The sequence below is a fragment of the Cavia porcellus genome, unplaced genomic scaffold (genome assembly GCF_034190915.1).
Source record: "Cavia porcellus strain 051 isolate PalLab524CR breed Dunkin Hartley unplaced genomic scaffold, mCavPor4.1 scaffold_1, whole genome shotgun sequence".
Classification (NCBI taxonomy): domain Eukaryota; kingdom Metazoa; phylum Chordata; class Mammalia; order Rodentia; family Caviidae; genus Cavia; species Cavia porcellus.
In genome coordinates this window covers 183,139,060-183,166,095 of record NW_026947484.1, presented here as the reverse complement: position 1 = coordinate 183,166,095, position 27,036 = coordinate 183,139,060, and the positions used below count along the sequence as shown (strand labels likewise).

General features: G+C 37.5%; 2 protein-coding genes across 4 annotated transcripts in view; one reads left to right on the top strand and one right to left on the bottom strand.

The window, feature by feature from the left end:
• Nucleotides 1-12,099, bottom strand: part of LOC134470397 (uncharacterized) — a 98,632-nt gene extending 86,533 nt beyond the window's left edge. For 2 of the 3 annotated variants that reach the window (XM_063224414.1, XM_063224415.1), the window contains exon 1: nt 11,952-12,099. The gene's annotated coding sequence lies outside the window, so the exon portion shown is untranslated. The remainder of the gene's footprint in view (nt 1-11,951) is intronic. The other variant, XR_010039249.1, reaches the window with a different exon arrangement.
• On the top strand, nt 12,063-26,068 carry LOC134470403 (protein NipSnap homolog 3A-like). The gene is made up of 6 exons (XM_063224417.1): nt 12,063-12,219; nt 14,824-15,034; nt 16,589-16,747; nt 18,221-18,370; nt 24,992-25,078; nt 25,166-26,068. Exons 1-6 carry the CDS (start codon nt 12,151-12,153, stop codon nt 25,240-25,242), a joined length of 753 nt encoding a protein of 250 aa, XP_063080487.1. The 5' UTR covers nt 12,063-12,150; the 3' UTR covers nt 25,243-26,068.
• Nucleotides 26,069-27,036: the final 968 nt, after the last annotated feature.

Here is a 27,036-nt window from a genome sequence, read left to right as displayed (position 1 = left end):
AACTCACTAGCATACTACAGTGTGAAGGGCAATATAGCCAGTGCGGTTCAGAAGAATTGTAACCAACAAAGAAAGAAACTGGGGCCTCCCAGAAGAAGCAAAAAAAAAAAAAAAAAAAAAAAAAAAAATATATATATATATATATATATATATATATATATATATATATATATATGAAGAGGAAGCTGTTGGGAGCCGCAGCCCCGAGCCCGGTCGCCTCACTTGGCGGACGTGAGGCCTGTAGTAAAGAGTGAAGCCTGAGGTAGATTGCCCCTCCCATCGAGCACGTTAGTTTCCTGCTTACCGCGTAAACAACCCGCTCAACAATATAGTCTGCCTGGCAACTGATGATGTTAGCCAATCAGCTTGCCTTGCTTACTTTAACATGATTGGACACTGTACCCGTATATATACCGGTGCCACCCCTGGGCGGAAGAAGAAGCCAGGTAGAAGCCCAGAAGTAAAAGCCCAAAAGGAGCCGCGGAGAGCGGACCGGTAGAGGCTTTGGGGCAGACTGAAGCACAAAAGGAGCCGCGGGGAGCGGACCAGAGGAGGCTTCAGCTGGGAGAACCCAGGGCAGGCTGTACGGAGAAGGAAAATAAAAAGAAAAGGTTGTCCACTACCAGACTTTGTCGTGTGTCCTTCCTGCCGGCCGGGAGCGGACATCGACATTTGGAGGCCCGCCCGGGGACTGATCACCCCCGAGACGTGGAAGTGGACAACGCTCCAGTACAGAGCTGCGAGACAGGTGAGTTGGGGATAAGCCTGGGCTCTGGGTGGCACGCACCTACAGGGCTTTTAGACTCCCCTCAGGCTCACGCGTAAGTGGCGGATTCCTTGGGCCTCACGCGGTGAGTAACATATTAAAAGATGGGAAACATGTTAGGTAGCAACACTAAGAGCGAGGGTGGTTGTGGAGAAAGCTCTCAAGAGCTTACAAAAGTACGCAGGGTATCTGAGCAGGCCCAGTCAGGGAGCTCCCGAGAGGGGTCCGTCAAGGGGAACAAGGATGCTAAGGAGGAGGACGGGGCTCTAGCCTCGGAGTCGTCTGACTCCGAGGACGAGGGAAAGTTGAATGGCAAGGAGGCTAAAGAGACCAGCTGTCAGGAGCCTAAGTCGCTCAATAAGGAGTCGCAGGGTTCTTTTCCAGCGTTGCCCCGCGAATTGCGCTCTGCTCAACCTGGTCTGCGGAGGAGTAGAGAGCTCCTGAGCGCTCCCCGGCGCGAGAGGGAGGCGAAGCCTTCCGCCCCACCTTGGGGGCCGTTTCCGGAGGCGATCCCTCGCCACGAGGCGGCCGCCTGGGAGCTCCCTCCCCTTTCGCCAGAACAGGAAGTGATGCACGGGCCCCCATTTTCCGCCCAATCACGGCCGCTGTCTTATGCTCCGCCGCCGGCGGGTCGGTATTTTTACAGGCGGCTTTGGCAGGGGGGACGCTTGTCTCATGAGGTACATCCACCTGGGATAGATAGTGGCCCCTACGGGATATTTCCTGTACAAGTAGCTATGGGCCAGGGACGCAATGTATGGGAGCCTTTTGAGATAAAGCAGATTAGAGAACTTAAAAATGCAGTTACAACCTTTGGGCCGACTGCGCCTTACACCATTGCCATGCTGGAGAATCTGTCTTCTGGGCCCCTCACCCCCGCGGACTGGATTCAGCTGGCAAAGGCGTGTCTGCCCTCGGGCAGTTACCTGGATTGGCGAGCCTGGTACACAGAGTTCTCTGCCGAGCAGGCTGAGAAAAACGCCGGTCGAGGAAATGGGAGCTGGAGGTTTAGCTTAGCGGCATAAGCGCCTGCCTTGTAAGCAGGCAATCGCCAGTTCGATCCCTGGTACCAATAAAAAAAAAAAAAAAAAAAAACGAAAAAGATAAAAATAAAAAATAAAAAATAAAAAACAAAAAGGGGGAGTAGGCCAAGGCCTGGCCCCAAAGGCACGATTATCCATGGCACTATTCACACACAATTTTTTAAATTTAAATAATGATAATCGCTCCCCAGCTGTGGAGCACTGCAACCCTTCCCCCAACCATAAAGGGTGGGTGAAGTGGAAAGATGTCCTGACAGGACAATGGATGGGCCCGGATCCAGTGGTCAGCTGGAACCGAGGCGCGGTTTGTGTTTTCCCACAGGAACCGGGACGAGAACCACTGTGGATACTGGAGAGACTGACACGGGCAACAAAGCCCTCGACTGAAGATCAGACCTGCCCTACTGGAGATCCATCACAGACCAACCAATAAGATGAATAGAAATAGCGGTAGCCCGAAATGGACAAGAAGATCCTCAGGCATATGCATGGCTTGCTCAATTGGCCCACGACCGAGTCTAGATATGGCGGGCATCCCTCATTCTCCTCCATAAGGTGACAATACACAGCAGGGTAGGTGAGTCAATGACGGGTAAGAGCGTGCCTCCCCAGCACGACTCGACCTAAGCCAGGCCCTACCCCATCCTGCACGTAAGCCGCTGGACTGTTAGATGCTGCCCAGGTCTAAATTTCTCTCCGAGGGGATTTCTTTACGGAGAGAGAATGAGTGCAAGCTTGTGTGCATCCAGGTTCCGTCCAGTTTGTGCCTGGCCCTAGAAAAAGGACGAGGGCCTCAGGGCCTTGGCAGACCATGGGACGGCCGACCAGGGTCTAAGCCAAGGACCTACGGTGGGCCTACGCATAGGGCATAAGCCTCTGCACCCAGTCCAGGAAGGGCTACGATGCGCACATTCATAAAAAATAAAATAGGGGGAGATGTTGGGAGCCGCAGCCCCGAGCCCGGTCGCCTCACTTGGCGGACGTGAGGCCTGTAGTAAAGAGTGAAGCCTGAGGTAGATTGCCCCTCCCATCGAGCACGTTAGTTTCCTGCTTACCGCGTAAACAACCCGCTCAACAATATAGTCTGCCTGGCAACTGATGATGTTAGCCAATCAGCTTGCCTTGCTTACTTTAACATGATTGGACACTGTACCCGTATATATACCGGTGCCACCCCTGGGCGGAAGAAGAAGCCAGGTAGAAGCCCAGAAGTAAAAGCCCAAAAGGAGCCGCGGAGAGCGGACCGGTAGAGGCTTTGGGGCAGACTGAAGCACAAAAGGAGCCGCGGGGAGCGGACCAGAGGAGGCTTCAGCTGGGAGAACCCAGGGCAGGCTGTACGGAGAAGGAAAATAAAAAGAAAAGGTTGTCCACTACCAGACTTTGTCGTGTGTCCTTCCTGCCGGCCGGGAGCGGACATCGACAGGAAGCAACAACAAAAATCCCCAGGCCCCAACCCTGAAAACACTGACGCAAGAACAGGTAAATACAAAGGAAAATGAGAACAGCAAACATGCAATATCAGACATGGCACCAACAGACATAAAGAGATATATTTAGGACCTCATAGATGAGTTCAAAAGTGAAATATTTAGCCAAATAAAGCAAGATATAAGAAGATTAATAAAAGAGATACTAAGCACCCCTCAAGCAGACACAGACGGAAGAAGGGAGGAACTCAAACAAAGGCGAGAACCATTTGGTGAAGAATATAAAAAAAAAATTATACAATACATAAAGCAGATTCAAAGAGATCATCAAGAAATTAAAAACTCTATAGAAAGATGGCAAATCAGCTTGAAAGAAACTAAGGATAGATTATCCAAACTGGAGACAATTTTGTTGTGTGGGAGTATGAAAGGGAAAACTTTTAAAATAACAAGGAAACAAGCAGTAACAATACAAAGGCTAGATGACAAAATAATCTGCAACTTGAGAATAAAGAATGTGAATGAAGAAACTGGGGTACAAACAACAGACCTACAAAGGTTATTCACAGAAATAATTAAGGAAAACTTTCCAAACATAGGAAAAGGAAATGATATTCTACTATATGGAGGCATACAGAACTCCAGCCACCTATAACCAAAACAGAGCTACACCCAGGCATATAATAATCAAGATCCCAGAAATTCAATATAAGAACAGAATATTAAAAGCTGTTAGGGACAAGAAACAGATAACCTATTGAGGAAGGCCTATTGGAGTAACGGCAGACTCCTCACACAAACCATCAAATCAAGAAGAGCCTGGAGAGAAATATTCCAATCCCTGAAAGAAAATAACCTCCAGCCCAGATTGATATACCCTGCTAAACTGTCTCTAGAAATTAATGGAGAAACAAGATGCTTCCAAGAAAAAGAGGAACTTGGGAAATTCACAACCACCAATCCAAGTCTACAGAGAATACTGCAGGGCATTCTAGAGAGAAAGTACTAGGATTCCAGGAACAGTGGCATAGAGGCCTCAATGAATGGAGCAGAAAACAGAATGAAGATAACCAGACAACTGATGGCAAAAAAAGAGCATAACAGAAATGAGGCAGACAAGATTTTATTCAAAACTGATATGACTGATAGTATCAAGTCTGAGAGTATAGGCAGCTACACTGAAGATGACAGGACTCTACGATACACATTCTGGTTTGATAACTGCTGGTTTTTGAAGTTCTATACTATATACAAAGTTGTGTTTTTATTAATACTGTTATGTACAGATATATTCAATTATACTATGTCTGATGATATAGTCAACTCTATTGAAGATAACAAAAGACAACACAGGAACCATGGTAGAACTCTTTGTACAACTGTCTTATATGTTTTTTCGTTTCATGTGTTTATAGGAATATGTTTTGTTTTGTCTTGCTTTGTTTTGTTTCTCCCTCTAATATAGAAAGGATAGAAACACATGTTAAGACTCATGCATGTATAGAATCTGTAAACAGTTTATGAAAACAGATCTTATGACACATGATGAAATGAACAGATACTCTGAAGAAAAAGAGATACTAAAATACCCAGGGCTGATCCTGGAGTGTCATAATGTGAGACCCAGCAATAGTATTATTCTTTGTTCAGAGGGATATTAGCCTGCTTGGGTTTATTCAATGTCAACATAATTGAACATATGGATAACTGCATGTATGTTTAAGTGAATAGGATTGATAACCATATTTCTAAGTTTTTGTTGGATAATTGAACAGAACTGGTTGCAATCTCACTGTTTGAATCTCCACTTTATATACTCCACTTTAGTAACTTGAATAAGTATTTGTAAGAAGACAATCTATAATCAACTAATGGTTTCTTACTTACTGTTTATTTCTTCTTTGAAATTATGTATTATTTCTACCCATTTTCTGTTTTGTTAGGTTTTTCTTTAAATTAAAATTTTAAAAAGGCACTACAGTACCCAGTGCTGATCATAGAGTGTCATGATGTGAAATCCAGCAATACTATTATTCTTTGTTCAGAATGATTTTAACTTGCTTTAGTTTGCTTAATCTAAACATAAATGAAGATATGGATAACTGTATGTATGTTTAAGTGTATAGGATTGACAACCATGTTACTAAGTTTTTGTTGGATAGTTAAACAGAACTCTTTGCAGTCTCGCTGTTTGAATTCCCACTTTACATGTTCCACTCTTGTACCTTCAACAACTATTTGTAAAACGACAATATGTAAACATCAACTAGTGATTTCTTACTGTTTATTTTTTTCTCTGAACGTATGTATTATTTCTACCTATTTTATGTTTTGCTTAGTCTTTCTTTAAATAAAATTTTTTAAAAAACAAATTCAGTAGTATAGTAGGAGGTAGAGTCATCACTCAAAAATCAATATAGCTCTTGTAAACAAATAATAAACTCACTGAGGGAAAAATTAGGGAAACAATACCTTTGCCAATAACATCAATAAAGCAAAATGCTTAGGAATCAAACTAACCATCCACAACAAAAACTATAGTACTCTGAAAAAAGGAGATCAAAGAAAAAACTGGAAAAATAAAAAGATATTCCCTGTTCCTGGATAGGTAAAACCAATGTCCTGTAGTCAAAATGAGTATACTGCAAAACTGCTATATGGATTTAATTCAATTCCAATTAATACCAATAGCATTACTCACAAAAATAGAGAAAGCAATCCTAAAATTCATATGGACCCAGAAGAGACAGGATAACAAAAGTCATTCTAGGCAATGTGGTGTAGTCCTTCAAGTTACACTACGGGTAAAACACATAGACAACACCAAAACAGACTTGTGGATCAGTGGAACAGAATAGAAGGGGTAGCAACAACTCCTGACACTGAGCTACCTTAGCTTTGACAAATACAGCATGGTGTCTTTTATGTGAGAACTCAATATATAAATATAATGCAAAATAAAGAATAGGTAGTAGAAAATAGCAAGATGTTTCTTGGCATACAGGATAGGAGCTAAAAGAGATGTGTCGGGTACTAACAAGAGGGAGGGATTGTGAAGGGCTGTGTACATGCACCAAGTCCCTATGAGCAATGTGATCACCGTGTACTAACTTTATATATATATATATATATATATATATATATATATATATATATATTCCCAATAGGTACTGGGAAGAGGAGCGAGAGTGGGGGAGAAGGTTAAAAAAAGGAACTGAGAAGTGTCAGGTGCCTGTACCCCATGATGAATGTAATTATACTACAAACATGTACCAATGAAAAAGAAAAAAGGGTATATAAAAATGATACACTACATATGCATATGCAATGCATTTTTATATTTTATTTTGTAATATAAGCAGTACTAAATAAATTTTATTATACTTAAGCATTGAGCTGTTTGTAATTTTTTTGCCACTTATTCAACTCACTATAACAAGAATAGCAGCAAAGAGACTGGTAAAGAAATACAAAGGCATGTTAACAAGCTCAAGAAGAAGGATGCAAATTATTTTCTTCCCTAAGGTATTTAATTTAATGTGAAACATACAGCAGCTGAATAGTAAATATCCAGTGATATGAGTAGGGTTCTTTGGAAGGAAAATTAAATTAAATTTTATACCAATTACATTCAGTAATAATAATAATAATATATCCCATAAATACTACGATACTCGCCTTAACTGAAAAATTTTTCTTTACTGCACAATCCAGTATCAAACACACACATCTACATACCAAAATATGAGCAAAAAATTCTAAATTAAACAAATCCTTGAGAATTAAATCCCCTCTAAATACTTATAGCTTATAGCAACTCTAAACAAGATACCTATTCAGTGAAAACCTGATGTATACCACCATCTAGTGGTTTCACAATATAACACTGAAAAAAGAAACTACTTTCTCGGAAGGATGTAGCTCTGGCATGTAGGCATCTGGAACCTTCCTGTAGCTGCTGCCCTCCTGCTCAGCTGGATCCACCACTCCTGATTCCCTATACACAGCTGCATAAGCTTCCCATTTAGACAGAACCGAGCAGCGCCAGATCAAGCAGACTCACTCGTGCCTCGTTCATAATTTCTACCGCTCTTCAACTGACATCCTCAGCTGATGCCTGATACCTCTGTGATACTAGGTACAAAAATGTATTCTTTACAGTTATCAGACCATGTGACCAGTAACAAAACAGTGATTTAAAAAAAAAAAACCTTATGTACTACCAGTAAGAGTATAAATTTATTAAACACTTCAGCACTATTCAGTAAAGTTGAATATACACAGAACTTAGGACCTAGCAATTGTGCTTCTCAATGTGTTACGTCCTCTGGAAAAGTGGTTTGCAACATCCAGTAACTATGCCCAGCAAAGTCTACTGATAGAACTCAAAGGGCACAGTAATACAGAGAGGTAAAATTTCATCTTTACTGTTATGAAGTTTTAACTGAAATTAAGCACTTCTTTTCACAGATCCTGTCAAATTCTATTAACACTTGCTCCAAGTGCATTAAATTTATGTTCATTACCATTTCAAGATTATATCTCTTACACCTACCATTAGATTTTGTTATTTAGTGCTCTAGTAGAAAAGCATGTCTCTCTCAGAAAAGTAGCTTTCACATTTTCATTATTCTAGTTTAATTTTTCTATATTTGTTCCATTATAAACTTCTGCATTGTAATTCCATGCATTTCTATACATTTATAGGTTCAAAAGAGCAAAAAACAGTTTTATAACGTTAAAAAAAATAGGAATTCCTACCTTTGAGAAATTCTTTGAAAAGTATACAACAGGAAACAACTACCAAGAAATTCTAACAGTCTTTTCTGTAATGATCAAGTATACCAAAAAAGTTAAGGAAAATTTATACCTGAATATATTTATAATAGAATAACATGCAAGAGAGAGAAGAAAACAAATTATCACAACTGTATTAATGTGGGTGATTTTTAAAAGTCTAAAGAGCTATGTAACAAAATAATAAAAAGTAGTCTGGTTCCATTTAAAGAACAATCTAACTAGGCAAGGCAAATTCATATGCAAATGTGATTGAGTTATATACAGAGTTGAATTTTAAAGAAAATCGCAGTTAGTAATTCAAAATTCAAGGAAAATGTGGTAACAAAGAGAAATGCGACCAGAAAGGAACGTGTATTCAGCTTCTAAGTTGTTAGCAATATCCTATTTCTGTGCAGGAGCACAGACATTCATAATGGCCCAGAGAGACAGTCATATTGGACCCATTAACCCAAAAGGGGATAATATTTTTGAAGACACAGAGAGAGAGAGAAAGAGACAGACACAGAAACAGAGACAGACAGAGACAGAGAGAGAGAGGAAAAAAAGACACATGCTAGGAAAAAAGGTAAAGGGGGAGTTTTGAAGATAAAAAACATACAGTTAAAAGTTTAACATTTTCATAAACAAGCTAGAAGATAAAACTGAGACACTCTCCAACCAAAAATGTATAAAAATTTTTAATTTTTTAAAGAGGAAAAAGAAAATGACAAGAGCAAGTAAAGTACTAATGTTTGAGTAACAGAAGCTATAGAGAGTGGTAAGGAGAGAAAAATACCTACAAAATAAAATAAATGTCTCAGGATTTAAGACTTCCAGGAGCTAGGAATGTAGCTCAAAGGTACTTACCCAGTACATATAGGGCTGTGGATTTAGTCTCCGACACCAAAAGGAAAATATTCCAGATCAAGATGATCCATTGAGCAAGCAAATGTGGATGAAAAAAGACCTGCCCCAAGTCATTATTATAAATTTAAGAATATGATGGATAAAAAGAAAAATACAAAAGCTTTTCAAGGGTCAGGATTTTAGCAAAGTAGCATAAGCGCCTGCCTGACAAGCACATAGTCATGAATTCAACCCCTGGTACAAAAAAAAAAAAAAAAACTTAGAAACACATTACATACAAAAGCAATATATGTGCATCCACGTTTATACCAATACAATTGGTAATAGCTAAATCTTGGAAACAACCAAAATACCCATCAACCACGGAATGGATGAAAAAGATGTGGTATTTTTATACAACAGAATATTACTTGGCTATAAAAAGGATGGTCTTGAATCTTTTATAGGTAAATGGAGGGAACTAGAGACTATATTCATAAGTGAAATAAATGAGATTGACATTTGTAAATTTCATATAGTCTCTCTAGTGTAAAAAATAAATAATAAAATAACTGAAAGTAATGAGCTAAAATGTACAATAGATATTATAATAATGAAAGGGAAAGAAAGTGCTCAGAAGGAAAGAACTTGTAAGTATACATATATAACTGTATGTATAAGTGTACAAGATAGATAACTATACTACTGATTCTGTTAGTTCATCAAAAAGGATAGTTTGTGCTGTCATTGTTTGATTGTTCATTCTTTATGCTTTGATCTTATAATTGAACAACTACTTCTAAGATAACGACATGTAATATATTAATTAGTGTTGATTTCTTACTGTTACTTTTTAAATTCTGCATTACTTCTACCCTTTTTTCTGATTTGATTTTTTAAAAAAAGAATTATGCAGGTAAAAATTTGTCACAAGAAGCTATACATAATACAATGGAGCACTGTCTTCAAAAGATAAAGTCTCCAATGTAGAATTTTATGTCCATCTGAACTATAAATAAGAGGACTGGAAAAACAAAGGCGCTTTTTTTTTAGTCTCAAAAATTTAACTCCCACATTCCTCTTCCTAAAATTAGAAGTTGAAAAAAATGCAGGGTCGTGGAAATAAAATGTTCAATCCAAGCCAGATGAGATTCCCCAGGATAACAATGAAGGGAAATACAAGAATTACTGCCCTGCCACTTTACAGAATTAGCCCACACTAGAGCAAGACTAGCATCAGGAAGGGTAACTTTTTAGAAGGTGAAACTGATAACCTGATTATTCCCATGGAGAAAAACTGTACATCTTTGGCAAAGAATCTGGTGATTAATAAGTGCTAAGTAGTAAACAACGCAGTTTAACAAATAAGAGGGAAAAAACAATGACCCTATGACTGACTGAGATTATGGGTTTATTACAGTGTAACAGATTATTTGTTGTGGAAAAGGAATACAAAGAAGGATAGTCCAGGGCTCCTCCTGCTGTGTCAGCTAACCAATTGCTTCTTTCAAGAAGTAATACAATCTTTCAACGTATGTTTTTTATCTCATAGTTCAAGACTGCAAGTCATTCCAGCCTCATTCAAGCAAGTAGTAAGAAAGAAACAAGGACTAGAATAGCCTCCATTTCTTTAGATCATTTACAAGTCATTAACACACTGGCATTTCCCACTGCCCAGGATTGCCTTACACGGCTACACCATGCTAATATTCACCAGAGAGAAGAGAGAGAGAGAGAGAGAGAGAGAGAGAGAGAGAGAGAGAGAGAGAGAGAGAGAGAGAGAGAAATGAGTATTGAAAAATAGTTTTCCTCTCGCACTTTATATTCTTCACAGTCCACTGTAGTTTTCTTCATCCTGGGTATTCATGTCTGACAGCTATTCTTCAGTGTCTGCACGGGACTGGGTCCAGAATGCAGTAAAAATATCAAAATCACAATGCTCAAGTCCCTTACATAAAACGCCATAGTGGTCACATAACACATTCTCACCCTTCTTATATTTTAAATCATCTCTAGATATTCATGATACCCAATATACAGATGCTATATACACAGCTGTTATACCGTACTGTATTAAGAGAATAACAAAAAAAAAGAATCTACACATCTTCAGTGTACACAATTTTCTCCCCAATATTTTCCTTCCATAGTTGTTTGAACGTGTGGAGACTGGACTTGAAGATACAGAGGGTTGACAGTGTTTCTCTCAGGTTGTATGCTTTGCACCGACTACTGTAACCTCCAAGAGGAAAGGAATATACTTTGTGTTCACCTCTATATTCAAGGAGTTTCTGGGAAAGTGCATGGAGCACAGAAGAAATTTAATAATCATAGATTGACTGACTAAATGAATCGTTAACTCAAAAATGAAAAGTGTCTGAGAGAAAATACTTAATCTTATAGACCAGACGACACAAGCAATAACCTTATTCAGTCTTGTTTGGTTAGAAATGGATCCGTCTCTTCTGAAAAAAACTAAGGCATTTCCTCCAGAATTACTCATTTGAAAAGCTTTTACCTGAACAAATGATTCAAAAGTCCTTTCACAAAGCTAAACCAGTACAGCCACAGGCAATCAGTCTGTAAGAATTCCATGGTCACAATTTGTGTTCATTAACTCAACTACTAGCAAGAATAACGCAAACAATATAGTACAGATTGACATAAACTAAGGGTCAATTATTTAAATTAAAAGATTCAGAAAGAGAAGTTTATTTTGGCAGTGTCATGAGATCTGAATCCACATCCTACAAATTAATAGATACTATGACTGAAAAGTCACAATACATGACAAATAAGCCTCAGGAAAACAGAGCCATATATTAGAAAAATCGATTTAAGAAAAATGAAATCATTCTGCGAACAATCCCATAAGGACTGCATCAGGGATCTGCTGTTTTACATCTTACAGAGAACTAGCTGGCTTCAACCCCATGACTTCCAATGCAAAGCACCAGCCCCGCCACCCCCACACCCCTGCTTCCCGCACACTCCCCCTGGAGCACCGGAGTGCCACGAGCCGCACCCGGGCGGACCAAGAGGTGGCCCTGAGGGTGGGAAAAACTATCAGCCTCAGTGCAGCTAACAAACCTGCAGAGTAGGGGCCACAGCGTTTGAGGACGGAGACCAAAGGGACCACAGGGCCAGGGCTCAGACCCAGCCTCCCGGAGGGCGGGGCCGACCCTCCAAGCCCCGCCCCCGGACACGCCCACTGCCCCTTCTTGGAGCAGCCGGGGTCTGGAAGTGGAGAGCGGAGCCTCTCCCCGGAAGAAGCCGCCTCCGCGCTCGGATGCGCGCCATGCTCGCCTTGCGGAGCGGCCTGGTCCGGGCGCTGACCCCGCAGGCGCGCGCGGCTCAGGTACGGGCCGCGGGGACGCCCCCGAGCAACCGCGGGGATGGAGGCGGGGCCGCGCGCGTCCTCCCCGCCGGCTCTCGCCCGGGCCCTCGGCTCAGTTCCGCTGTCCGGGTTCCGAGGCGAAGCCGGGGCTATGGGGCGGGGACGCGCGTGAGGGTCGGGGCTGCTAGGAAAGAAACCCCGCTGGCAGGGTCGCCTCCCCGGCGCGCTGGGCCGGGGCCCTTCCGTGGTGGCGGGGCGACAGCTCTGGCGTTTAGGTGGCGGCACCATCGCGGCTGCCAGTCCCGGAGCGTCCGTCACGTAGTCTCCGGGTGCAGCGCGGCCGCGCTTCCCACCGACCATTTGGATCTTGTGAAGGCGACCGAATCTGACTCCCCTTCTGCGCCAAAGGCGCAGCGCAGCATTTTATGGAGCATCTGGAAGGGGAGACCAGGCCCACGCGCCCCTTACTTCCCCGCGGCAGAGGTCGCCCCCAAAACGAGCCCTGTGGTCCCGCCTTAACTCTCGGGCTTTGGCTTACTCAATCAGTGTCACCCTGAAATTACTGTTCCTTTCGGTGTTCAGGCTTCTCCTCCTTTCTTGGGGCTAACCTAGAGCAGACCTGACTGCAGGAGACCCTAATAATGGGCGCGCGCAGACTGTGGGGCCTTGTCCTGATTATCACTCTGAATGGGCAGGATCAAGAATGATTTCCTTAGAACTTTTTTCTGAACTTCTGAGTTTTCACATTTTTACTGATGTTCTCTTATCAGTGAGTTGTTATTGCTGGCGAGAATGAGTACTTTTTGGAGGTCAGGCAACATCAAACCACGGAGGATTTCTGCCTCAGTATTTCTGGCCAGCTGTGCACCCCAAATCTCAAAATTATTTCACCCTGCCACACTTCCTTCTCAATCCTCAGGTTCCCTTATGTTTTGTTTGTTTGTCTGTTTGTTTTTCCTGAGAATAAGTGTCTTTGGACAACTTTTTCATCCTCCAAATACAAGGCCCAGGAATCAACCTAAAAGGATTGGAACAGATATCTCATTGGCCTATTTTCTGATATATTTTATTTAAAATATTTTTAGACTATCTAGGCAGTTGTTTGTTACACTAACGTTCCACTAGAGTTTGGTTAAAAAGGACAGAAACAATGTCCACCAAACACAGGAGCAGCCGTACTTGTTTTGATGGCTAGCTTAGTCATTTGAACAGTAAGACTTAGGTATAGTTGAACACCGTATAATGTTTTTAAAAGAAATGTGTCATAAGAAAAAGCCTATTGCTTTTTGTCTAGATATACCAAAATGATCAATATAAACTTTAATTTTTCCATAGTATTAGAGGTAAAGTCTGCTTTACATTTATTTTCTAGTATAATTAGCTTCAGGAAGATGGGCACATGCTAACTAATGTAAAGATGAATTTGTAAGCTGGAATGCCATATGAGTTTGTTGTGCATACCTACATTTGCTTATGCAAGTAGTCACACAAAGGCTAGTTTCCAGCAAGGTGTTTTTCCCCATCAAAGTTAGTTCAAACTCAGAACAGGAATTAGAAATTTACACAATGAGTTAGTTAACAAAAAAGTTAATGGTTCTTAAAGAATTTTCTATGAACTTAATACAATTAGATGCATTAAGCCCTTCATATGGCATCTCTCATTAGAAATTAATAATGATTCACATAATTCTTATTCTAAATTTTTTTTCAGCATTTGTAGAATCTACAATTATACTACAAAGCAGAGAGAGTATGTAGCATCCTGATGTGTTATTTACCTTCATTCCAGTGCAATTTTTAACCAGTGATTAAGTGTTTTGACTGTAGGAAGAACTATAACCTGAATACCAATTTCCGTTTTTTAAGAACTTAAGAATTTTCTTCATGGTGGTGGGGATTTAGCTCAGCGGCATAAGCGCCTGCCTTGCAAGAAGGCAGTCGTGAGTTTGATCCCTGGTACTGATAAAAAAAAAAAACCAAAAAGACAAACGAAGCAAGAATTTTCTTCTTGCGAACCTATTTTTATTCTACTAGCCAGAAGACATGCATATAGTCAAGTTCTAAATATGTAATGCTCATGTATGTATGTGTGTATATAGATATAGATAGATAGATAGATTTTTTTTTTTTTTTTTTTTTTGTCTTTTTGAGACTGGGTCTCGCTGTGCAGTTCAGGCTGGCCTTGAGCTCACTTTGTAGCCTAGGCTGGTCTCGAACACACAATGATCCTCCTGCTGGGATTATAGGCATGAGCCGCCACGCCCGGCTGCTCCTGTATATTATTGAGTAAAGATGAAATATTGCCTAATAAGGAAAACTTAGAAAATGTATTTGAATCCTGATTTTAAAGGAATGGATAGAGTGCCTCCTTTTGAGCAGATTCTCGTGAAAAACGGTAAAGGTGAACCACATGCTAGGAAACAGTAATTGTGCGATCAGCAGGTTTGAAAATAGTTACCTTCATTGATAGCCCTACATAAACACAATTGTGCAGAGAGCTGACAGGATAAAAATAAGATTATGACTTTGCTAAATGCCTCTTGTCTCCAAACTCGGATCATGTTGTAACAGAACAGTAAGCCCCATCTTCCCCACAGTATTTAAATTTGCCTTATCTTTCTTCAGGTGTGCTCATCTTTTGCTACAGGGCCCCGACAACAGGATGGAACATTCTATGAATTTCGTACCTGTTATTTTAAGCCCTCAAAAATGAATGAGTTCCTGGAAAATTTTAAGAAAAATGTTCATCTTCGGACAGCTCACTCTGAATTGGTTGGATTTTGGAGTGTAGAATTTGGAGGCAGAATTAACAAAGTATTTCATATTTGGAAATACGGTATGAGTGATTCAGATTTAAGTGTCCAATTGAAATACTCATTTTGTTACAGACACATGAGACTTACTTTTACATTTATATTACTGTAGATATATGTAGAGTAAACAAAACTTTTAAAAAATACAGTACTAAAAAACAAAAGTTCAGTACTTACTCTTTCCAGTGATCCACATCTAAAACTTCTAAAGTGTTAAATTATCATAAATGGGGAAATGTGAATTCTCATGTATCAAATTACATAATTATGAACTAGTAAGTCTCAAAAAACTTTAGAATTGTTCGTTGGAAAGATAATTTATGAAAAATTTAAAATAGTGCTCATGAAAGCCCAAATGGGTTAAAATTACAAAGTAAAATATCGTTTCTTATTAACAAAGCTTGGGCTAGATAACAGCATCTTAGACATTTAAGGGCTCTAAAGTTGAGAAGGGCTATCAATTTTAAAGCCTCATTCAACTCTAGGGCTTTGTAGTTATTTTTAGAGACCACTTTTGTTTCGGTTCTATGCACTGGAGTTGCAGTGAATTCACTGTGATACTACTCTTTGGAGGTAAAGAGAGAGTTCTTTGTGTATTGAAGCTGACCTACTCCTGGAGGAAGAAAACGAACTACAGGAATCTGCAGGATATTTTTTACTCCAGTGATCAACCTTAGTAGTCCATATCAGCACTTTATTTTATTTAGTGTTTGGTCATCAGTCCAGAGTAATATTCATAAAATACTTCATTTTTTAAAAATGTTGGCCCTGTCTATTCCTAACATGGGCACGTTTTAGGGTTTTTCCCTCTTATAATAGAACAAGCTCCATTAAGACACAACTTATACTTTTTTCTTTTTGAGTTGAATCATATCCATTAGGAAATACAGTAAATTCTTGATATTACTTATTTGAGTATGCTTTCCTCCCAACACAAATTATACAAAATTTTCACTATCATGGTATTCTAAAACGTTAAATCCTTATGTTGGTAAATTGACAATGGGTAAGAGAATCACCATGATTTCTTTAAAAGTTATGTTTTAAAAGAAGCAGTTTACCAAATATGTTTTTATTTATGTTAATATTTATTCAAGACATACCTTGACCACCTACCACTACCACAACCAAAGTAAAATAGTCTTTCTATAAACTGGTGTTATCAATTAACTGCTCCAATTTAATAAGAACAGTCCACATATAGTATTAACTAGTGTCTAACACTCTTCCAAGCACTTCACATGTATTATTCACTTGATCCTGGCAGCAACCCTGGAGGCCTATGTGATACTATCTTCATTTCACAATGAGAAACTGAGACCAAAAAGGTACAGTAACCTATATAATTCACACAGCTATCTGTGAAGCTCATTCTAAGAGGCTATAATAATTGTTTGTATCTCTGTTCTCCTTAGATCATGAGCAGCTTAGGGCATATGTCAGCATTCTTCACGCTGGTATCTGCAGAGATGTAACACAGTGTTCTTATGTGTTGTGGATGAAAACCAAAATTCCCCCCAAATGCAGAGGATTTTAAGGCTTTTTTGTTTGTTTATTTTTACTTAATTCTCCCATAGATAATTTTGCTCATCGAACTGCAGTCCGTAAAGCTTTGGCCAAAGATAAGGAATGGCAAGAACAATTCCTAGGTCCAAATTTGGCTCACATTGATAAACAAGAGTGTGAGATTACTTACCTGGTCCCATGGTGCAAAATAGAAAAGCCTACAAAAGAAGGTAGGTCTTCTTTTGCAGACACATGAGTTTTAATGAATAAAGTATACTAAACATCTCAAGCAATAAAAAAAAGTACTGAGAAAAAAATAAAATTATCCTTTTGCTTTTTACAGTAGCATACTGTAATTGTTGAGTAAAATTACATTGAAGCTCTAGTTTACCTCTTAAAAAATAAAAACTAAGAATTTTTCCAAAATGAGTTTTTACAGATGCTAAATGATTCTTATGTATGAGAAAAGTCTGTCTAGTAAAAATTGAAAATTGCACAGTACTGTTACTGTACTCTTAACTTTCATTCTTTTTTCTTGCTTCTGTTTGAAAATAATTCTTAAAGACCTATCTTATTGCTGATTTCATTTCTTGCTGATTTAAACTATTACCTCAATCCTATTTTAAATAAAAGTCAGATCTAAAAACCATAAACTAATTTAGGTTTATTTATTTATTGTTTTGGTACCAAGGATTGAACTCATGACCTCCTGCTTGCCAGACAGGTGCTTATGCCACTGAGCCCGGCCCAGTTTATTTTGTCTCCCCTATTATGAACTTTGTAATATACTTTTAGATTACACCACAAAGGAATTTTAAGTCTTATTGGATCTTATCAGCCTAGATCTTTCATCTCTCAGCAATATCTAAGTAAAATCATTGGTGTCTCAGTGTCCAATGTTGGTTCTCTTCCTGTATTATCTGTCATTCCTGATTCTTGATAAGCTTTGCATGTTTACCTCTGAAATCTATTTGTCCCCTAGTTTCTTTTTCCTGGCCCTATCCATCTATTCAGAAGATAAAATAAATTTCAGGTATGTACTTGGATTTTTAGGAATAAGATCATTTCTTCAGGGTGGCACTTTACAACTTAGAAGTATCACTTCAGTTCCATTGTTCTTTATTCTTCCTAATAGAATTGGAAACTTAAGAAATTATACAAAAAGAATGGTAGAAATTGGACAGTAGATGAAACTGAAGAAGACTGGATTTATTCATTTATTTATTTATGGTGATAGAGATGGAACGAGGGCTTCACACATGCTAAACAAGTACTCTACCAGTGAACTATGTCTCCTGGTTCCTGGAAAATTATTTTATTCATTTCCTTTTTAAAAGAATAGATTTAGTTCAAAAACCTTATTTAATTACAAGTTTTAGGTATCTGTTTTATTAACAAATTTTTAGATAAAAATACTTCAGATAATAGTGCTTATATATGTATACACACACACACACACACACACACACACACACACACACACACACAGTTTTCAGTCCTTTTTGTCATCTGTAAAGTTTAGCTCTTAAACATGAGCAAAAACTTTCTAAACATAAATGCAAAGAAAAATAGTGCAAAGATAATAAGTATGTCTAAATACAATTTTCCAAATCTATCTATAGTCTTCCACTGAAACAAGCCAACTATGATCAGAAATTGCTTGAATGTCTCCTCTAAAATAATTCTTTGACTCCCTCTTCTAGGAGTGTATGAACTGGCAACTTTTCACATGAAACCTGGTGGTCCAGCTCTGTGGGGTGATGCATTTAAAAGGGCAGTTCATTCTCATGTCAATCGAGGATACACAAAACTAATTGGTGTTTTCCACACAGAATATGGAACACTCAACAGAGGTATATATACTTGTCCATTTTTTCTATGAAACTTCAATGTATATTGATAATCTAATAGTAAATTCCTTGGATCAGTTTGTTTCTCCTCATTATAGTGTATATTTTAGTTTTCTATTGAGAAATTCTTGGCTTTGTAATTTTTTAAGAATGAAGAAAAACCTGTTTTACATCTAGTTTACTTAGAACGTGTGTTAATAAGCTTTATGTTGCTGTGACAAAATCAACTGAAGAAGAGAAGATTTATTTTGGTGCAGAGTCTAAGAGGTTTCAGTCCATAGTCAGCTGGCTCCATTGCTTTTAGACCTGTGGCAAGACAGTGATATCATGGTGGTAGAGGAAATCCATGGCAATCAGCAAGAGAGAAAACTAAAGTGCCAGGAATAAAAAATACACCCTTCAAAGGCACATCCCCCCCTTCCTCCAGTACTATTCCTACCTCCTAGAATTCCCACCACTTCCCAATAGTGCCACCAGCTTTCAACACACAAACCTTTAGAAGTGTCAGATCTAAACTATTAACAGAATGTTAACACTGTGAAACCTTTTTCCTATGCTAGATTGCTAGTTTCTCTAATATATCAACATGGTTAAATCTGAATAACTGTTTAGATACACCCCCTGTGGAGTACTTCTGAGTGTCAGTCAATAACTGGGATCCCTTTCAGCATGAAGAAGCCAGATTGGTCCTCACCCTTTTCTCCCACTGCAGCTCAGGGTACTTCTTCAGAGGGGAGAATGTTATAGACAGCTGAACTAGATACAAATGACAGGGCTAGGCCCTGAAAAGAGCCAATACAGAAGACTAGATATCTTGCAGCCTTGAAGGAGACAAAACACCTCTGCTGTGGACCAGATCTCAAGACAAAAGACAAAACAAAAGCAGTCACACCCTAAGCAGAAACCTTAGAGATTGATATTCCAAATAGGTATCACCTTGACTTGATCACTTTGAGGAAGCCAGAAAAAGCCCTAATCCAAACCCCTTTAGACAAAGACCCTGTTACCCCTCACTACTTGACTCACTTCCATATTGGATCTCAATTTAATCAATTTTACCTGAGCAATTATACTTAGTCTTATTGGTTGATCATAGTTGCCACCTCATGCCCACCTGCTTTGTGACTTCCCATTTGTTCCCCACCATGGACCTGCCTCACTTTGTGGTTATGCTCTATAGAAGTTCCTAGAAAAGACAGTCTTTGGCAACCCACTCTGAACCCTTTCTGTCTCTCTCAGACAGAAGCTTTCTTTCTCTCAATAAATATATTCTGCTCTTTAAAAAAATAACTGAAAGAATCTCAGAAAATAATCTATTCCTTTTATAATCTTTTGCCTCTGAATGTGTTCGTTAATTTTTTAAACAACTATTTAGAGTAAAGCAACTATTTCTGAGTAAAAATCTAATATATATTTTGTAAATAGTAAAGCCACCTCCCATAAAAATTTACCCATTTTCCACTGCTTACACTATATATAGTATATACCTTTTAGTAAATAGAGTAAAAGACATTGTAATTAGAATTTGAAAATATTTGTGGCAAATTGTGAAAAAATTTATATTTTATCTGAAAGAAATGATTAAGAATTGCTATTAAATATTTTTAAAAATACATAATATCCAGTTATCTTAAAATCTCTATTTTATATCCAGTGAACACCTCAAACCTAACATAGTCCTGAGCTCTTGATCTTTATACAGAAATTCACCCTCTAGAAACAAAGTTGAGTATCCATTATCTGAAATGCAAAGAATTTCTAGAATACAGATGCTCAACCTATCGTATGATATGTATTCAATTTGGAAAATATGTAAAGGAGAGAAATTATGCAAATTATCTCATAACATTTGCTAAATAAAATCAAGATGAATCACAGATTTCAATAAACTTTAATTTGTAGAATTGCTTAAAAAATGTAAATGAATTAATTTAATAATATGGCTGGGACTGTATTTCTATATCAAAAAACAAATGGAGTCATGAAGATAAAAATCAACTGATATCTTTATTATACAAAAGTTCAAACTTTCTGCATGTGACAAATCACAATAAAATTGAAAAGCAAAAAGAAATATATTTACATGTATGTAGACACAGGCTACTGAGTATATTACTAAAGAAGATAAAAATTAAAACAGTAATGTCATTTTTTTACTTAGTATAGACATGTGTGGATACAGTGATAGTGTGACAGTTATGCTTGATGGTCAACTTGATTGGCTTGGGTGCCAAGGAAATTAATAAAACACAGTTATTATTATGTCTGGGTAAATCACAGAGCTGCCACCTTGAGGTCTATTTGTGGTCCCTGTCCCCTTCCTTTCTTTTCCCTTGCTCTGTTTTCCAGCCACCAAGAACTAAGCATGCTAGTTTCGGCTAACCAGAATGCTGATAGGAATGAAAACAATAAAGGCCAGGTTCACATGGTTTCAGATGAGGACTCATTTGAGGATTGGACTAGAGTCCATTTGTGTTACATTCTGGCAAAGAACTTGACTATATTTTGCTCATATCCTGAGACTTTGCAGAAGACAGAATTTAAGGGCCGTGGACTAATTGATTTAGTGAAGGATATTTCAAGTCAGCCTCATATTCAGGCTGTGGTAAGGTACTGCTGGCTGGGTTTAGTCAGATTTATATAGAAAATCAGGAGCAAAAAGTGGAGCAAAAATACTTGAAAGACTTAAATTTTAGTCTGAAAATCCACATGTGAAGTTAGGACCAAAGGAGGTATGATTGTTGAAGAGATTAAAACTGTTAAATAGAAACCATCCCTTGAACAGGGACAGAAAGAAAGATGTATTGAAGGCATCTCAGGTATCAGAAAGACCCTGTCCTTCCCAGACTCAAGGGTGCAAAGTATAAACTCCATTTGAGAAAGGAGCCCCTAGAACTCCAGAAAAGCTACTTAGGGAATTGACTCCCCGAGTGAAGTAACCATAGCACAAGGGGACCTGGCTACTGCTTAAACTGGGACAGACCTTGATATTATTCAGGGAATATTGCCTTTGCAGACATGTAGAAAGCAAGGGTTATAGGATCATGAGGACTTCTACTCTGATTGCAGTGGAAAGTGGGAGTCCAGGCAATGTGCCCCTGACTGGTGGGTACATAATGCTGTGAAAATAAAGCTGAACATGCAGTGGAGAACCCCAGAATTCAGAGATGTCAGGAATATGGAACATCTGCTGAGGAAAGCCTTAGGCTTCAAGCAAATCCCCAAGAGAAGCCATATTGACTACAACCAGCAAGGCCACAGTGGTGAGGCCAACCAAGCCCTCTGAAACATGCCAGGACTTAATATTTGCTGCTGGCTTTAAGTCTTGCTTTAGTCCTATTATTTTCTATTCCCTGTTCTTCACCTTTGAAATGGCAGTGTTTATCTTGTACCCTTGTATATTGGGACTATGTAACTTTGTTTTGTTTTGTTTTTAACTTTTAGGGGTTTGTAGCTAAGAATTTGCCTTGAGTCTCAGAGAAGAATGGGACTTAGATTTTAAAGCAGTACTGGAACTGTTGGGGGAGACCTTTAGTACATTTTCTGCTGTATGTGGGATAGTTGTGTCATGCTAGGTAGATAATAACTTTGAATATATGTGGAGATTAAGTATCTTTTAAGGGGCGTGTTTGGATGTCATGCTAACGAAGGGCAGTTTCATTGACAGTTTGACTGGAAACCACCTACTGGGTTTGGAAAGCACATTTACGGTTGTATCTGGGCAGGTCATGGAGGTATGTTCTTGTGGTCTGTAGCTGGTCCCTGGCCGCCTCCTCTTTGGCACTGTGCCACTCTGCTCTACTGTGCAGCCACCATGAACTAAGCAGCTTTTCTCCACTGTGCTTTTCCACTATGATGTTTCTGCCTTGGGGTCAGCTGATCATGGACTGAATCCTCTGAAACCATCAATCAATTAAACCTTTTCTCCTTTAACCACTTAATACTTTACATGGAGTGTCACTCAGGCAGCACATTGTTTATACACTGACTATGCAGAGTGTCACCAGGGCAGGCATTATTTCACCCAGTTGATTCTTGTTTCCATGAGATACACTTGTGTATCTGTTTGTTTTATATCAACTGTTTTTTGCATACTTTTGTATTTAAACATTTATTCGCCTTGATGTTTGTTTCTAGTGAAATCTAATAAGTTCTGGTTATTTTCTTTTACTAATTTGTGTATTTGTGAAAAATAACATAATTTTGTGCTACAGTCTATAAAAACTCTTATTGTAATTACATTTGATGAAAATTTTATGCTTCTCCAGAATTCAGTGATACAAAATGGACATGTCTGTGAAACAGACTGAATGTGAGGGAAGTACCAAAAGATCTGGAAATATAAAAAACTGAGAAAGGGAATAAAGGAAAAGTCTCTGTTACTAAATGGAAAGACAAAATGATACCTTACTGGCAACTATTCATAATATAGAAGTAATAGAACTTGAAAGAAGAATCCAACTTAAAAATTCCAGTAGTGCTCAGTGATTATAATAATTCTGTGGATGGTGTTGACATAGTTAACCCAACATCTAACAAGTGAGGAAGAAAATATTATTATAAAATGTGTTTGTACTTTCTAAACCAAACAGTATAGAATTTGTTATTCAAAATAGAGTGTTCAAAAACTCATTTAAAATTAGATTACGTTGTCTAATAGACCAAATAACTGGAAAATACAGGATAGCAAAATGCCAACCAGGATGTCCATCAGTGACATCTTCACCATTACATTTAGTGAGTAGGCATTTTATTGACATTTTACCACCCTCAGAAAAAAAGAAAGGCCAGCATGACAGTATAAAGTGTGTTGTTCAAAAAAAACAATAATGGAAAAAAAGCTAAGACAGAGACTGGACTGCTGTCCAGATTGTAATGTTGCATTGTATATTGAGTATTTTAAGATCTAACATGTAGAAAATTGTTGAATAAATTGGATAAAATTGTTGTTTTATATTTCCCATTACATTATCTTACAAAAATTAATGAAAAACATATGCAACTTTTGCTTATCCTATAAATAATTGGACTGTAAGTGGTTAAGTTGTGTCAGGTATTTATCACAGCAACAAAAAAGCTAATTAGTCCCAGTAAGTTAGGAAAAAACAACTCATGTACTACACAGGGTTCATATTAATTTTTCTTCCACAAATCTGGCTGTATAAACAAAAGTGTTCTTTTTCCTACCTTTGGCAATATTACTTCTAGAAAATATGCAAGTATTACTAGTGCACTGGAAAAAATTTAAAAGCACAGAATATAAAATAGTCATATTTGAATAATGATATTATCTCAGTTTTCTATACTGAATATGTATAAGAAAAAACTGAAATTTGTATGCATACATTTTAAATCTTAAAATCGTTCTCAGGATAGTAGGAGAATGGTAATATTCTGACTATAAAGCATTACATCATTTCTGGAAGACAGTTTATAACATATTTGCTCTAAATCTTTTAAACATCTATGTAACACATATATACATATATGAGACAGATAGATACATACTTCTCTGAATTTAAATTTTTCTTTTTGTTAAGGAAATAAACAGATCCAAAAAGCATGAATCCTGCCCTTAATAACTGCTTAAAAACTTTGTGCTTCTGTGTAAGTTAACCACACTGTGCCTTAGCTCCCTCATCAGTAAAATTATGACAGTAATTAACCTACCAGTTAGAGTATTATAATGGCTAAATGAATTAATATACAAAAATGCTTAAAATAAAGCCTGGAAGTCACCCATTACATGTCACTAGTAATTGTCATAAATATTATTATTACTACAGATACACATGTAGATGTATTCAAAGTTTATGCCATTTTACATTAAGGAAGCATTGGAAACAACGTTTATCTGTAATATACACATAAAGTTGCATAGTATCTCATAGATAAAGTAATTTATTTTGGGTTGTATAGAATGGACTACTGGTTTCTCCTGCATTTTTCTGTACATCTAACTTGTATTACATTGCAGTTATAAAAAAGTATAATTATACACAAGCAAAATATTTATTCCAGTGTTTTACAGAATGCTAAACTACTATCAATGCTAAATAGCCATTGATAAGGGTTAGCAAAACATTACTGCATCTGTAAACAGGAATTTCTATAGTCATAAAAGTATTACTGTAATAGAAGATACTGTTAATTTTGAAGAACCTGTTACTGAGCATAATATAATATACAATAAGATCCTAATTTTGTTTTCCTCATATTTTTAGAGACATATACTGAATATTGATTTAGTATAGTAGCTAACATTATGCTGCTTTTGACTTTCTTCTTTGTTTCATGTAAATTTTCCATAGTAAACAGGACGTTTTATAATGTCTTTTAAAATGTTGAAGGAAACATGGTCTTGTGTCGTGTGCCTGTAGCTTTCTTACTTTACTTCCCTTTTCCTGATTTATGTGTTTCTTAATCTATAGAACCAGTTTGAGTAATTAATTGATAAATTTCTTTCCAAAGCCTCTTACCCCTCTGAAATTTTATCACTGAAATATTTGGCTCTACCTTTCTGGATCATTCTAATTTTAAAAATATGACATTTTAGACTCATTTTTCAGTATTTATTTATTAATGTCATATCCTATAGAAATAATTTTTGGTTTATTTCTGCAGTTCATGTTCTTTGGTGGCATGAGAGTGCTGACAGTCGTGCAGCTGGGCGACATGAGTCTCACGAGGATCCCCGAGTTGTGGCGGCTGGTAAGCTGTTTCACTAAGCATGGATTATTTTTAGAGCAAATTGGATTCAGTCGATTACTTTATGTATCTTATGAAATGTTTTTCCAGTTCGGGAAAGTGTCAACTACCTGGAATCTCAGCAGAATATACTTCTGATTCCTTTATCATTTTCACCATTGAAGTAGTTTGGTACTGAAAATACTAAGTATTTCATTAACTGGTATTATAAGGTGTGTCTTCCAATGGTGCTTAAATTCTCCCAAGAAAATGATTCTTTTTTCTTTGAAGAAGGTGGTAAGTTAATTCACTATGTTCTTTATATATTTTAAAGCCATGTCTATCATTTGTTACCCCTATTTCAGGAAATAAGAGTTCATTTTCCACTTGGTATTTCAGTACTTGTCACATGATGAAAATATCAATTAGAAAATAGGCCCTAATACAAAAAATCTTTGAAGACTCTTGGTTTACATGTGGAAATGTCTTTGTAATTATTACTTCATTTTCCATCTTATTTTACAGAGATAATTGTTACTGTATAATGGTCTTGATTTTTTACTTGTTTCAGACTATGTCTTCTGTATTCTAATAAACTTGTATTCCATTAATAAGGTCACATTTTCATGCTTGTGACCATATAGTTAAATTATTAATACACACTATCAATCTTTGCATCATGTCTGTTTCCCTAAGGTCATTGTTTTCAGTTTTTTTGCCCTGTATATTTTATAGTATCAAATGTGATTCATGAAAATACTGGACATGTATCTTTTGCTATGTAAAACTATATTATTATTTGTGTCCTTTTTTATGGTTTTCTAATTAGCTAATTAGTTAGAACACGTTATTAGGTGCCCATACTTAAAATCTTTGAAGACTGTGGTTTCTATGCTGAAGTATCTTCATTTATAATTAATTGTATACTAATTATTCATTTTGGATCCTTGGTTTAATGATATCTTTTGAATATGGAAATCTTTTCCCTAATAAAAGCCTACCTGTATATTCTAATTCCTTCTCCTGAGTTTTATATTTTTATCGTCTTCTCTGGAACTATTGCTCTAATGTAATGAGAAGTAATTTACTAGCTTTTTTTTGTTGGTGGTGGTACTGAGACTCAAACTGAGGACTTCATACTTGCCAGGTAGATGCTATGCCACTGAGCTATATTCCTGACATAATTTACAGTCTTTATTGTAAATATTATTACATTAAGAAAACAGCATGTTTATAAAACCCAGAATTAGTGTTTCTTTAGTACCACCTTAATGTGGTAGGGTTTTTCTACAAATAACTTTTGCTTCCACCTTAAGAGATTTTGTACTTCCAAGATATCTAGACAAACTGTATTGACAGCTATATTCTTTTATGTTTTAATGCGTATTGCAAATATAATTATGAATTAACTGAGAAAAAACTGAAAAATAAAAAGTATAATCACCTCTCATATTTTTTTAACATCAAGATTCAAAGAACAGATTAGAATTCTAATAAGACAGTAAGTAAGACATGAAAATCATGTCTTGGATTAAGCCAGTCTACAGTCCACTTATATCAAGATTGGATCAGTCTAAAATCTTTTTCAAAACTAATATTTATATTATACATGGCATACAAAGAAGTTATCCCTCCTAAACTTATGAATGTTATTCTAGCACATTCTTATCATTTAAAGTCATTGAGATCCCCCTGCCCAACCCTGGTGATGAGAAGGAAACCACGACAAATATGGTAGAGCATCGACTACATTTTGACACTAAACTGTAACAGCCAGAAACCACACACCTCTTCCAAGATGCCATAATCAAAACAGCCTGCTAAGTCTTCCAGTGCTCTTCATCATACCACAAGTTAGCACAGAATCCATCCATGAGAGAGGATCCAAGAGACTTTCCATATAAACAACAAAGCTTTAAGAACAGTATTAATAGCATCTGTTACACAGGATAAAGTCCTGAATTTAAAAAGTTTCCCTATTG

Bases quoted from the DNA above. Each gene is read 5' to 3' on its own strand.
- LOC134470403 (XM_063224417.1), top strand. From the start codon at position 12,151: ATGCGCGCCATGCTCGCCTTGCGGAGCGGCCTGGTCCGGGCGCTGACC. The intron at 15,035-16,588 runs GTATGAGTGATT...ATTCTCCCATAG, and splicing joins ATTTCATATTTGGAAATACG to ATAATTTTGCTCATCGAACT. The intron at 18,371-24,991 runs GTATATATACTT...TTATTTCTGCAG, and splicing joins ATATGGAACACTCAACAGAG to TTCATGTTCTTTGGTGGCAT.